The sequence below is a fragment of the Megascapheus bottae genome, chromosome 31, assembly GCF_031878675.1.
Source record: "Megascapheus bottae isolate mThoBot1 chromosome 31, mThoBot2.hap1, whole genome shotgun sequence".
NCBI classification, from domain to species: Eukaryota; Metazoa; Chordata; class Mammalia; order Rodentia; family Geomyidae; genus Megascapheus; species Megascapheus bottae.
In genome coordinates, this window is record NC_143539.1 from 4,636,338 (window position 1) to 4,649,439 (window position 13,102).

The 13,102-nt window shown below is 55.3% G+C and overlaps 1 protein-coding gene and 1 non-coding gene across 3 annotated transcripts; one reads left to right on the forward strand and one right to left on the reverse strand.

Moving 5' to 3' along the window:
* Window positions 1-3,207: 3,207 nt before the first annotated feature.
* On the forward strand, window positions 3,208-3,294 carry Trnastop-uca (transfer RNA opal suppressor (anticodon UCA)). Its single transcript has one exon. It is a non-coding gene; the product is annotated as a tRNA-Sec (tRNA).
* A 3,807-nt stretch (window positions 3,295-7,101) lies between these two features.
* On the reverse strand, window positions 7,102-12,262 carry Fosb (FosB proto-oncogene, AP-1 transcription factor subunit). Of its 2 annotated transcripts, XM_090322261.1 has the most exons (5): window positions 12,221-12,262; window positions 11,428-12,031; window positions 9,152-9,472; window positions 8,553-8,660; window positions 7,102-7,650 (listed from the first exon to the last, which is right to left on the reverse strand). In XM_090322261.1, exons 2-5 carry the CDS (start codon window positions 11,554-11,556, stop codon window positions 7,216-7,218), a joined length of 993 nt encoding a protein of 330 aa, XP_090178387.1. In that variant the 5' UTR covers window positions 11,557-12,031; window positions 12,221-12,262; the 3' UTR covers window positions 7,102-7,215. The 2 variants fall into 2 exon arrangements, with proteins under 2 accessions (XP_090178387.1, XP_090178388.1); XM_090322262.1 differs by lacking the exon at window positions 12,221-12,262 and having other exon boundaries at window positions 11,428-12,055.
* Window positions 12,263-13,102: the final 840 nt, after the last annotated feature.

A 13,102-nucleotide genomic window follows, 5' to 3' on the forward strand; every position in this document is an offset into this window, starting at 1 on the left:
CCTGTGGAAAATTCCAGCCTCCTGTGTTTCCAGTTGCTCTAGCTCTCACCTTCCCGACCTAAAAAGCACATAAAGGACAGGTCCAGGACCTGCCCCGGACTAATCCGAAGAAACCCCCACAACTGTCCTTTACAATATGAACTGATTAAGGGGAAAGTGAAGAGAGACCATGCATTCCACCCTCTTCCCAGCCTGAGCTCAAGGCAGATATCACTAGTGGATTCCACATTCCAACAGTTTCCCCTGCTTAAGCTCGACAGACATCACTAATAGATTCCACACTCTGCCTACTGCACACTTTCTAGAAGACACTCACATATAGACAGGCCACAAACAAACCTTTTCCTCTTCCTACCTGGTCCCCAACCCAATCCTGGGTCAGCCCCACTGCCCACATACCAGGCTAGCCAATCCCCCGCCCCCATTCCTATTCCCTCACTTCTTAGCAAGCTAGAACCACGGGCATTCCAGTTCCCAACATCTCATCACTCTGCCTTAGTTGTCTAAGGCCATGTATAGGCCTCCTGGCCTCAGGTTCCAGATCTAAATAGAGGGAGCGGCCAGGGGAGATGGCATTCCAGTACAGGGTCCTGGTTGTGAATTTCAGCTTGACTACCTCTTAGTTGTAAACTTTTGAGTCAAGAGGGGAGGTTGATACTAGAACTTGAACTCGGGGCCTCATCCTCTTGCTTGGCTCTTTTACACACAGATTTGTCTGTTTAAACTGGCCTCAAATCTCAACTTGTTGAGTAGCTAGAATTGTAGGGTAGCCTTGCATGAAAACCCTGAGCCTGGAGTTATAGCTCCAGACACACTCTCTCCCTCTTTTTTTTCCCTCTCCCTCTCCCCCCACCCCCTCTCATCAGCATCTTCATCTCCTGTGTGAATCAGTAGATCAGTAGTTCAGGCTGGTCTTTTTTTTTTTTTTTTTTTTTTTTTTTGCCAGTCCTGGGCTTGAGCTCAGGGCCTGAGCACTGTCCTTGGACTTTCTCAAGGCTAGAGCTCTACCACTTGAGCCTCAGCACCACTTCCAGCTTTTTGCTATGTATGTGGGGTACCGAGGAATCGAACCCTGGTCTTCGTGCATGCTAGGCAAGCACTCTACCACTAGGCCAAACTCCCGGCCCTGGTCTTTTTTTTTTTTTTTTTTTTGGTCACGGGGCTTCAATTCTGGACCAGGGCACTGTCCCTGAGCATTTCAGCTCAAGGCTACAGCCCTACCCCTGGAGCCACAGCAACACTTCCAGTTTTTTATTTGCTTGTTTGTTTTTCTTTCTTTCCTTTTTTTTTTGTGGGTCATGGGGCTTGAACTCAGCCTGGACACTGTCCCTGAGCTCCAGCTCAACCCTACCTCCCTACCCTAGAGCCAAGCCCCACTTCCCGCTTTGTAGAGGTTAATTGGAGGTAAGAGTCTCAGGTCCTTTGGTGCCCAGACTGGCTTTGAAATCTCAGCCTCCTGAGTAGCTAGGATTACAGGCATAAGCCACTGCACCTAACCAGGCTCGTCTTGACTTCACAGAATCTCAGTCTCCTGAATGCTGGGATTATAGGCATGCACTATGACACTGCCTAAAGTATATGAAGATGCTTTTATTCAAACTTTTCATAAGACGAAGTGTTTGTTCAAAGACCACTTATAAAGACATAAAACATGTTGGAGTTTGAGGTGGTATTTCTTAAGTATGTTCAGACTTGGTGCAAGCCCTAGTACACATACAAGGAAGAATATTGATCACTTTTCCCTGGTGTCCTAGGGTTTGCATTCAAAGCTTTGCCACTTGCTAGACTGGCACTCTGTCACTTGAACCATGCCTTTTGCCCAATGATAGCATCCACTCCGTGGTGAGTCCCAGCCCTTTTATAAGCTAGCAATACAATAACACAGACATATCATGTTTCCTAGAGCTGATTTTGTATTGTTGGCATAAACAATAAGCAAATTAACATAGAATATGACCTGTGGTGATCAAGATGGTGGAGAAGACTCTAGCCGGGCAGGGGATCAAGTGACATTCTTACTATTTTAAACTGGGCATCCTGGGAGCTGATATTTGAGCAGAGAACAGAGGTGTGGGCAGTAAGCCCATGAAATATATGGCTCCTGGCTACTGGTCAGCAAGGAATCCTGCCGGGCTCATCTGATGCCTCAGTCTATAAGCTAAATATGGAAAGAAAAGTATTGCCAAGCAATCACGGATATGTTATGGTCTTTCATTTGTTTGGGGTGTTTTTGTTTCTTTGGCTTTGTTTTTTAAATCCTATCCTGGGGTTTGTGGTTAGGGTCTCAAGTTTTCTAGGCAGGCCTCCATCATTTCAGCCATGTCTCCAGCTCAGCTCCTTTTGCCAATCCAGAGTGAGAGTCTTACCTCAGTCCTCCTCTCTGCACTTCCCCAGTAGCTGAGATTCTGGGAGTGCACTACTAAGCCTCGCCTGATCTTGTACATTGTTTTTGTAATAATGGTTAGGATGGTGTAATTATAATTGTGGTAAGGTTTGATTCTGCCTGGATGGGGGGGAGAGGAATCTGAGCCTCCGTTTCCCTGACCACAACACTCAGGTGTAGATATTGATGAAGTCTGGTGCCTCAACTCAATGCCAACCAGTTGGATTTCATTCCCAGCACCTAGGACAGCACATTCTTTGAGTCAATATTTGAATGAACATCAAGCTCAGCCGATCCTGACAATTCCATGAAAGTACAGCAGGCGGCGCGGCCTTCCCTCGTACGCGCGGGGGTCGGGCAATCAATCAATCAATCAATCCATCAATCTATTCCTCTGCAAAAAAAAAAAAAAAAAAATGGAGATTCTCCCGCGATGTGGGGTTGAGGGAGTTGGAGGCGTGTTCCGAATGCTACTTGTGAGTTTCTTCCCTCAGGAAAACTTTTTGATTTCATTTTAGTTTTGCTCTTTGTATTCCGAGTCCTGGAACTCCAATCGCAAAAGGGCTGTCGGGTGCTGTTTCCCAGGATGCACAGCGCTATGCAAACGAGGCTACTTCCCGACTGAGGAGGGATTTATGTGAAACAGTTCCAGAGAAAGAAAAGAAAACTTGCCAACCATACCTGTGATGCTTAAGGAGAGATGATAGAAATTCATGGATATCAAAATTAACTGGCTGAAAGTTCAAAAAAAAAATTATATCACCATGAGTGTAAAATGTTCACTTTCTGGTACTTTATATAGCTGTATGGAAGAGTTGCTTCCTGCCCGAATGAACCTCAGTGGTCTGGGGTGCAGGCTTCAAACCTGTAGCTGTTTAGCGACAGAGTGGTTCAATTCCACCTTTCGGGCGGGAGTATCTATCCCATTTTTGTCCCCCCAGACTAAATTCCCTTCTTGGCTTCTATTTCCTTAGGGGTGCGATTCTGGCGGCCGCCTGCAGAGGGCACTGTGACCTTCAGCTTTCCGCCAGCTTCCCGAGAATATTACAGATCCTTTAAAAAGGAGGATCTGTAGGCTATTAGGTATTTCCAGTGGGGACATTTGTTTTCCTTGCGTGGATTGGGCTTTTTAGTCACTGGTTCACTCACGGATTAATCACGCATTCTCTGAACCAGGGCCGCATTTGTTTCCTTGGCACATGTTTGCAATTAGTCATTGCACCGGTTTTTGTTATAAGATGATAAATGCATGCCACACCATCTACTGAGACCGAACCTACCAGATGGCAGGGTTCCTGACACTAGCGCCGACTCACAAAGTGTGATGGGGCCAGCCAGGCATTGGTGTTCAAGCCTGTAATCCCAGCTACTCAAGAGCTTGAGCTCTGAGGCTCATGCTCTGTAGCCAGCCTGGGCAAGAAAGTTCATAAAATCTTTACTTCCAATTATCTAGCAAAAAGCCAGAAGTAGAGCTGTGACTCAAGTGGTAGAGAACTAAACCTTGAGCACAAAGGCTCAGGGGCAGGGCCAGGAGTATGGCCTAGTGGTAGAGTGTTTGCCTAACATGCACGAAGCGCTGGGTACCATTCCTCAATAACACACACACACACACACACACAGAGAAACCATGTGTGCTATGACTCACATGGCAGAGGGCTAGCCTTGAGAAAGCTCAAGGACAGGGCTCAGGTCCTGAGTTCAAGCCCCAGGACTGGCACCAAAATAAATGAAAGGATGTAAGGGTTGGTTAATAGGAGGGGAAGTAGATTAGGTCAGAGACCAAAAGGATGGTAATGCACCCTCATTACTCAAGCTGAGTCCTTCCAACAGCCCATGCAGAAACTGAAGATGGGAAAGACAAAATCCCTTGGTGATGATCAAGCTTCAGCTCCATAATTGACTTCTACCTGCCTGTGCCCTCCCCCCGCCCCCCGCAACCCCTCCAGTCCTGTGTCCTCTCTTTCCTGCCACCTTGTCCTTTCCCAGGCCTCCTTCCCATCTAACTCCTCCCCTTCCCACTCCTCTCCATCTGATGGCTGCCAAAGCACAAACCTGTCTCAGATTCTCAGCTCCTCAAAAACCTGCCACAGCTCTCTAGTTCCCTGCAAAGAGGTGTGGCTGACATGGCAGGGAGTTGGGCAAGACACACCTCACCTCTCCTGCCTTCTTAGCCACTAAGACATGCAGGTGCTTCCACCATGCCCAGGGTGCTTGCAGCGGTGCAACTCAACACACTCAGCTCTTTTGCAGTTGAGCTCTGCTGCATGTTGTCAGTCCTCAGGCTTGAACTCAGGGCCTGGGCACAGTCCCTGAGCTTCTTTTGCTCAAGCTAGAGCTCTACCACTTGAGCCACAACACCACTTCTGACTTCGGTGTATGTGACACTGAGGAATTGAACCCCGGGCTTGATGCAGGCTAGGCAAGCACTCCACCACTAAGCCACATTCCCAGCCCCTCTGCTACATTTTTGGAAATACAAAATGGTGATTGATGCATGGGGAGTTCACCTAAGTGTCTAGCCTCTTTCCATCCTGCTTGCTGCAGGCGGATTCCCTAGTCGGCATTCCATCATGGCACTTGTGTGTGTTCTTCCGAATGATTTCATCTCTCTTGCTGAAACAAAGTTAAGGAATGCGTTCAGACAGAAAATAGACACTTGGGGTCCAGCGTGTAAATTTTAAGGATCTTTTATTATTATTATTATTGGCGACAGTGCAGAACCAAGAGGTGAGGGGAGGGCAGCCCAGTGCTTGCCTGTCCCACCCCAACCCCCAGGCAAGGTGCAAAATACAAAATAAAAATAAAAATCACAAATACAGCATGGTTAGCAGTTAGGGATTCAATATTGACAAGGGTCGGGCACTTTGAAATCTCCTAATTCTCAACAATCCCAGTCAGATGGTAACAACGACAATAAAAAAAAATGACAATCTTTCACTCTCTCAGCTTCACTCAAGCCAAACCACAGGTTCCCAGCGTGGCCAGAGTTCAAAAGATCATGGGGGAACAGACGCCAGAAAGAGACAGGTAGAGATGGTCAAAGGAAAACAGAGGGCAGGAGACACTGAGAGAAACAGCTAGCGAGGCAGGAGACAATCAGAAAAAAAAAAAAGGCAGACAGACAGACTCCAACTTTCCAGAAAGCACTCTCCAACTCCACCACACATGGCTTAGCTGCAGGAAGCGCTCACACACTCACACACACGCACACGCGCCACGCACGCCCATATATAATATACTTATTTATACATAATAGATTATAAGTGCCTTTGGGAAATCAGGAAAGGGATAAATAGCAGTGGGGGCCGGGGAGGGGCGGGTGGAATGTTCTAGTCCATGCAGCGTGGGGCACAGGGCCGCCAGACCCAACCCCGATATTAAAAAATAGAAATCTACCACGGGGTGGAATTCCCACGAGGTAAAGCACAAGGTGCGTGAGGGGCAGGGGAGCCAGAACCCCTGGAGAGGCGGAGAGAGGGAGGGAGAGGGTCACGAGAGCCTGGCCCCTCCACAGTGTCACTGATCCCCCCCAAAATAATTGGGGTGGAGAGGCGGGTCGAGGGGTGTGGGGGGAGGGCAGGCAAAGCCTCAGCCCTGAAAACTTCTCCAGCAAATACAAAAGAAACCCCGCTGGACCCACCCCCCCTTCTCCCCTTTCTGGAGAGGATTGGGGTGCAGGGTCAGGGAGAAGTTGGCGTCCTCGGCTGGGGGAGGCCACGTGGGGGGGGCGGACCACTGTCACCTCTGAGTGGGAGAGAAAGGGGGGACCACCGAGGGAAGGCCTTGGGGGAGTGGGGTCTCCCACCCTGCGTACCCCACATTCTGCCCACCGCTCATTCACAGTATAAACGCCCCGGCAGGAGGGCATCCCAGAGCCGCTGCTGTCTAAAACCAGAAAGGCCCAACGAGGAAAGCCAGGGCGGGCTGGGGAGGAGGGGGCGGAGGGGGGGAAAACGGGGGGCTAATACTGCAAAACAGGGGGGGGTGCTGAATTCAAACAGGAAGGACAAGGTCCAGCCCAGACCAGTTTTGCTGGGAAAGGGCTGGCCGGGACAGCCGGAGACACTTCACATTGTAGGTAAAGTTGGGATGCAGGTGTGGGGGGGCCCCCAATCCCTAGAGGGGGCGGTCGGCTTCCCTGTGTCGGGTAGGGATGGGAAGGGGGCTCAGTTCTGCCCAGAGGAGACTCCAGGGAGAATGGGCTGAAAGAAGCTAAGGGAGGGAGGGGTCGCCCCCTTGAAGGGGGGAAGGGGAGGGAAGGGGGGGCTCTGTGGCATTCCCTGGTTGGGCCTCTCTGAGCACAGGTGGGGGGAGACGCAAGTTCACCCCACAGCCCACCCTCACACCCCAAAACCCTCCCTTCCCTCTGCAGCCTCACACCAGGACGCCAGAGATGGGCGTCTTCCCCCACCCCTCCCACCACCCACGGTCCCCAGAAACGGGGTGGGAGTGACAAGAGCAAAAGGACATGTCGGGGTATTGGGGGGGGGCCATGTCCATCCGTCTCCACCCCATCTCCCTTGCCCACCTCCCCTCCCACCCCAGTCCCAAAGTCACCAGGGAGAGAGGCACGGGTTACAAGAGGAGGCGCGTGGGACGCATGGCGGGTCTTCTTCAGTCCAGTGGCAGTGGCAGGATTCGAACTCAAGTCCAGAAGATCCCCATGGACGGTGATGGTGGGGGGGGAGGGCTGTGTGTGTCTCTTCCCCAGTTCCTCCTCCTCCTCCTCCTCGGTCCCCAGCGTCCCCAGCGCTGGGCGTGGGGCGCGCGTGTGCGCGCGTGTGCGCGCGTGCCGCCCGGCCCGGGTGGGTGGGTGGGTGTGTCGGGGGGGCTCACAGGGCGAGGAGGGAGGGCGAGCTCAGGGGGTCCGCGGGCTGCTCGCTGCCGCTGCTGCGCTGGGCGCCGGCGAACTCGAGGACAAACGAGGAGGTGTACGAAGGGTTAACAACGGGGAAGGGGTCGCCGAGGCCCGGGACCTCACTGCGTGTAAAGAGAGAAGCCGTGAGGTGGGGGGCCGCGTCGTGGCCGGCGTGGAAGGGCGGGGGCGGCGGCGGGGGCGGCAGCAGCCAGCGCAGACCGTCTTCCTTGGCCGAGGCGGACCCCGGCAAGCCCCTCACCTCCGCCAGGGGCCCCGGGCCCTCTTCGTACGGGATCTTGCAGCCCGGCTTGTGAGCCACCAGCACAAACTCCAGGCGCTCTTTCTCCTTCTGCAGCTCGGCGATCTCCGACTCCAGTTCCGCCTTTTCTTCCTCCAGCTGGTCGGTCTCCTGAAGTGGGGACGGGGGACGGGCGGGGGTCCCCGGTGGGTGGGCGCAGGCCGGGTCAGGTCGGGGGGAGGGGCAGAAGGGGAAGGAAGCAGGGGCCGTCAGTCAAGGTGCCTGGAGCCCCCCAGGCCTCCCACAGACCAACCCCCCCCTTCCGCCCTGAGATGGGGCCTGGTGGGCTGCGACGCTGGGGGGAGGGCTGGGGGCGCCTCTGGGGGCCTCAGTTTCCCCCAGGGGTGAGCGGAGGGCTGGGCGTGTGTGTGCGGATGCTGTCCCTGCCGTTATTTGGTTTCGTTTGGTTTGGTGCTCTACCACCTGAGCCACAGCCTGGGCTTTCCAGCCTCTTTGGCTGGAGCCATGGGAGATAAAAGTCTGCCAGGAACTTGTGCGCCCCGGGGAGCTTCGGAAGCGCGGGGTTCAGATCCCAGCCTCCTCCGCCATGGCGAGGACAGAGGCCCGGCCTGGCGCACGCTTTGCGTGGGTTCCGCCAGTCCTCTGCCCGTTCCCGGGTGGGACACCGGGAGGTTCCCGGGTCCTGCGGGGGCCCGGGGGGCGGCGGTCTTAGCAATCTTTGATGGCCTCTGCCAGCCCCACTATGCTTGGAGAATGGTGAAGGGCTGGGGCTGAAAGTGAGCGAAGTGACTAAGCTGAGCTATTTGGTGGGACCAGTGGACAGGTGGGGAAAGAGGCAAAAGTTGGGGTGCCCAGGCCTCAGTGGAAGAAATGGCTGGGACCCCCTCTGCCAGTTGTCCCTTCTGGGACAACGATGTGTGTGGTCAGAGGAGATGAGGGACTGGAGAGAAGCCTGAAGGGGGTGTCTTCGTGTGATCACAAGGGGCCACCCCACGCAGCCTGGCCCCACGCGTGAACCCCGTTCCCACGCCCACCCCAGGACCGGTCCTTACCGCTTGCAGCCTGTCAGTCAGTTCTCGCCTCCGGTTCCTGCACTTAGCTGCAGCTAGCTTGTTCCTCTCCCGGCGAACCCTTCTCTTCTCTTCTTCCTCTGGGGTAAGCTGAGGCAGGGAGACAGAAGCCGTGAGATTCGGGGGCACCATGACCTTCCCCCATCTCTGCCAAACCTCCTCAGCTTCTAGAACTCCCACGAGCCAAACACGGCCCCTCCAGTCCTCACTACCTCCAGCAAGGTTTATTGAAGCTAGGAGGCTTAGGGGACCCTGCCTCACGGTGACAAAGTTGGACATTTCTTGCTTCCAATTCCCCCAGATTTAACTCTCTTCTTCTGTCTTTTTACTTTTTGGTGATGGGACTTCGCTTTGAACTCGGGGCCTTGACCCAATTCATCCATCCCTTGAGCCACACCCACCCAGGCTTTTTTTTTTTTTAAGGAGTTATTATTCAAAGAGGGTCTCTCACTTTCTGCCCTGGGCTACCCTGGAACTAACTGAGCTTCTTCTGCCTATGCCTGCTGTATGGCTGGGATTACAGGCATGCACCAGCATGCCAGCTCCCCTCCCCAGATCAACTTCTGATGCTCCACACTTACCGACTCTTCTCGGGGTCTCCTAGGCCGGGCTCGGGCTGGGCGGGAAGGCCCAGGTCCACTGGTGGTGCCACTGGTAGAAGGCCCGCCACTGGCAGCAGCTGCAACACTGCTGTAGCCACTCAGGCCTGGTGTGGAGTAGCTGGTCCCTGGCATATCATAGGGGTCCACAGCTGGGGGCTGGGAGGCCAATGGCTGCCCCTGGGACTGGGCCATGGAAGAGATGAGTGTGGGTTGCACAAGCCACTGGAGGTCCTGGCTGGTGGTGATCGCCGTGACCGTGGGCACGAAGGAACCGGGCATTTCCCCGAGACCGGCGCACTCCTACGGGGTGACACATACACACACAGGCGTAGACACACAAACAATGACACCAACACATACATACCCAACACACATAACACACACCGAGCCCGTGAGTGAACACCGGGGCGAACGGGTGTGGATGTGTGTGTCACAGGCAAAAAGCCACAACACCCACCCTTCCACTACACCATGACGCAGTGCTTAATGAGAGAATTTCTGCTCAACCAGCTTCTACCTCCTCCTTCTTCCTCGGGGAAAGGTTGCACGGTTGTCGAGGGTGGTGAATCACACCCCGGGTTGGTGACTCTTAGGTGGGGGGGGAGGAGGCTGGACACAGCCGGGTGACAGAACTCCCAGGATGGAGTCACAGCCACACACAGCCACAACACCCCACCCCCACCCCAGAGGCAAGGGGGAGGGAGCGGGAAGACCAAGCCTTCCTGCACTCACACACAGCCACACACCCCTGGGTGCCAGGCCCCGTGTAGGGGCGGAGATCCCCTTAAGGAGGGAGTAGGGGGACTGGCCTAGGAGTTGGGAGCGTTATTTCAAGTAATCATCTCGGCCAGTGAGACTGACAAGTGACAGGTGAAAGGGAAGACAGGAAGGGAAAAGTAACCGTCTGACTCCCTCCGTCTGTCTGTCGCGGGGGAGAGGGCTGCTGTCAGACCTGAGCCCCCAAACGCAAGCATCTCCCCCCGCCCCAAAAGTGGAATGCTGGAGCCACACTGCGGGATAAACTACTCTCCCGGGGGGCGTGGCGAGGGAAGGGCTGGCGCGCCGACCAATCAGCGGCCTAGGAACCCAGAGGGGGCGGAGCTCCCGGAGACCACCTGCCCGGGTCCCCTTCTCCGGAGCTAGCCCTCGGGTTATGTCTTTGGGACAGATCGGAGGGATCGAGTGTCCCGAGTAGAGGGATCGAGACTCGTGTCTGTGTGTCGCTGGAAAACCGGGGCGATAGCCGCCAGATCTCCCGAAGAAATGCCGGCACACAGACATCTACAAGCTGCTGAGAGCCGCGGAAAGCAGGTCCCCTGCCAGGTCCCCCGCAGACCCACTGGGTCACCGAGAGTCGTCCGGGTGGCAACAAGCATCCCCGTCGCTTTGCCTCTGGGCAGCTCATTAAAGAGACCCCCTCAAAACCCCAAAGAACCCCGAGTTCCGAGGACGGAGACGGGGAAAGGAGGGTGGGGGGAGGGGGCAGTTTCGCCCTACAAATAGGAAGGGAAGGTTGATTGGCTGGAGCCCGCGCCGCGCCGACCAATCAGGACGCCGGCCTGCCCCCTCCCTTAGCAACGTGGCCGCGGCGTTCCAAAATAGAACGCGCCGGGGACGTCAGGGGCGGGGCGGAGGGGGCGCCGAGCGCGCCGTGCGTGCCCCGCGTCAGACGGAGGATTCCAGCGCGTCAGCCCTTACGCACGGGTCCCCCCGTTACGTCTCCGCGCAGGAGGCGGAGGCAGCGCCGCCGAGGGTTCGAGGCTCTCGCTTTCCCGCTGGGCGGTGGAGGTGGAGGTGCAGGGGAGGGATGGGGCGCCTGAGGTGGCTCTCGGAAAGGAGCGGGACCGGGGAGGAAGCTACTGGAAGCTTCCCGGATATATTATATATATTATATATTATATATATATTATATATATATATTATATATTATATATATATATATTATATATATATATATAGTCCCTAACTGGTCTGAGCTTGAAGGTTCGGATGGTGCGGGGTGTTGGGAGAGACCCGAGGCCGGGGCAGATTCAGGGCCTGATCAAAGTTCTCAGCCGGTCAGCCCGCAGCCCCGCAGCACGATCGGCCGCGGTTCCTCCCCACGCTCGCCACAGTTACTTGCAGTTTGCTAAGTGCACTGTGACTTTTCATTCTCTCCTAGATCCTGGCTTAGGGCGCGACTTTATAACCAAATAATAATAATAATAATAATAATAATAATAATAATAATAATAATAATAAGCAGCGACACTCACCTGAGAGGTGGCGGCGGCGGTAGGGGGACTGCCGAACGAATCCACCGAGGACAAGTACTGCGACTCGGCGGAAGGCGAAGAGCTGCACCGGGAACCGGAGTCGTAGTCTCCGGGGAAGGCTTGAAACATTTCCCTGGGCACAGGGGGACCCCTGTGACCACGCTGAGGCCGCCGGGAAGCCAACGCTGCTGGCCGCGTTGATGAAGGTTAAGATGCAAATCCGGGGTGAGCCGAGCGTGTCCTCTTCTCCCCCCCACCCCCCAAAAAATCAAACCAACGAATCTTATTTCTTCAAGTGCGCTGTCCTCGGGCAGCTCGGGGCGGGGGGGCGGCCACGTCCCGCTCCGACAGTGCGTGGCAAAGTTTCGGTGTCGTCCCCCGTGCGGTGCCCCTGGCACCTGGAGGATGGATGTCGCCGTACCCCGCGGAGAAAGTCCAGGCTCCCGTCGGGGACTCCGGGGGTGATGGATGAGGACGAGGAGCGGTGGTGGTGGTGGTGGGGGGACCAAACCCCCCAAAAGCTTGAAAGCGTCGTCCCGCGGTGTAGAATTCGCTTCCCGTTCTCCTGGCGCGCTGTCCGGCGAGATGAATGGGGAGCAATAAGCTGGGAGAAGAAGAAGAAGAAGAAGAAGAAGAAAAGTAAGTCGATCTTCCAAAAGTGAAAATGAAGAAATATCGAGAAGGATTCCTCCAACACGAAACTTTCCGGAAACAAATTTTCACGGCTTCCAAGAAGAAGAAGAAGAAGAATCACAATAATCAAGTTCTTCTCTCACCACCCCCCCGCCCTCACCCCTCAAATCCGAGCGCCGCGTGTCCCTCCGGTAGCCGTGGCTCCTCAGTCTTATGAATGAACCCCAAAGCCGCCAGCCTGTATTTATACGCCCGGGACCCGCCCCCCCGCTTGCGTCACCTCCCCAACGCTCAACAAACTTCCCAAAATCTCCAACCCCCCTCCACCCAGCTCCCTGCGGCTCAGCCAGGGGCCGTCCCCGGGCTGGAGCTGGAGGTCCCTCCGACCCCTTTGGCCTTGGGGGTCTCGGGGGTCGCTTTCCGGCCCTCTCGGCGGGAGGGGATCCCGGCCCCGCCTCCCCGAAGTTCCTGTGACGCAATTAGCCATATAAGGAGCTCGGCCGGCGCGGCCCAGTGTTTGTTTGGTATCCTAGCAATGACGTCAGAGGGAATCCCTCGCTCGCGCCCGCGCGCGCCGGGAGCGCCGGCCCGCCCGCCTGCGCGTGCGCACTGCGGCGGCCGAGGGCGCCTGGACCGGGGCTGGAGTTCTTGTTCTCCCCATTGAGACTCCCGGGGAGGGTCCTCGCCCTGCTGACCCCGGCCGCGATGGGCGGGGGGAGCAAGGGGAAGACCCTCTTTCTACAGGTCTCCTAATTAACCCTGTCTATTCACCCCGATCCTCGCTGGCACAGCGCCTCCCCTGGAGGGGGAGAGTAAGATCGAGAATCTCAGCTAATCCTGATTAATGGGGTTCAGTCGCGTAGGCGGGGAAACTGAGTCCGAGGGTGGTGAGAAGAGGTCAGTGATGTTCCGGGTGAAAGGAAAGGTGAGGTCGGAGTCTCTTTGTCTCAATTTCTTCCCTGATGAGCTGTGCTTACACAATTGTTTGCCCTGTCTGAGTCTCAGTTTCTCCCAGATGACCCCCAAAAGGTGTAAAATTATT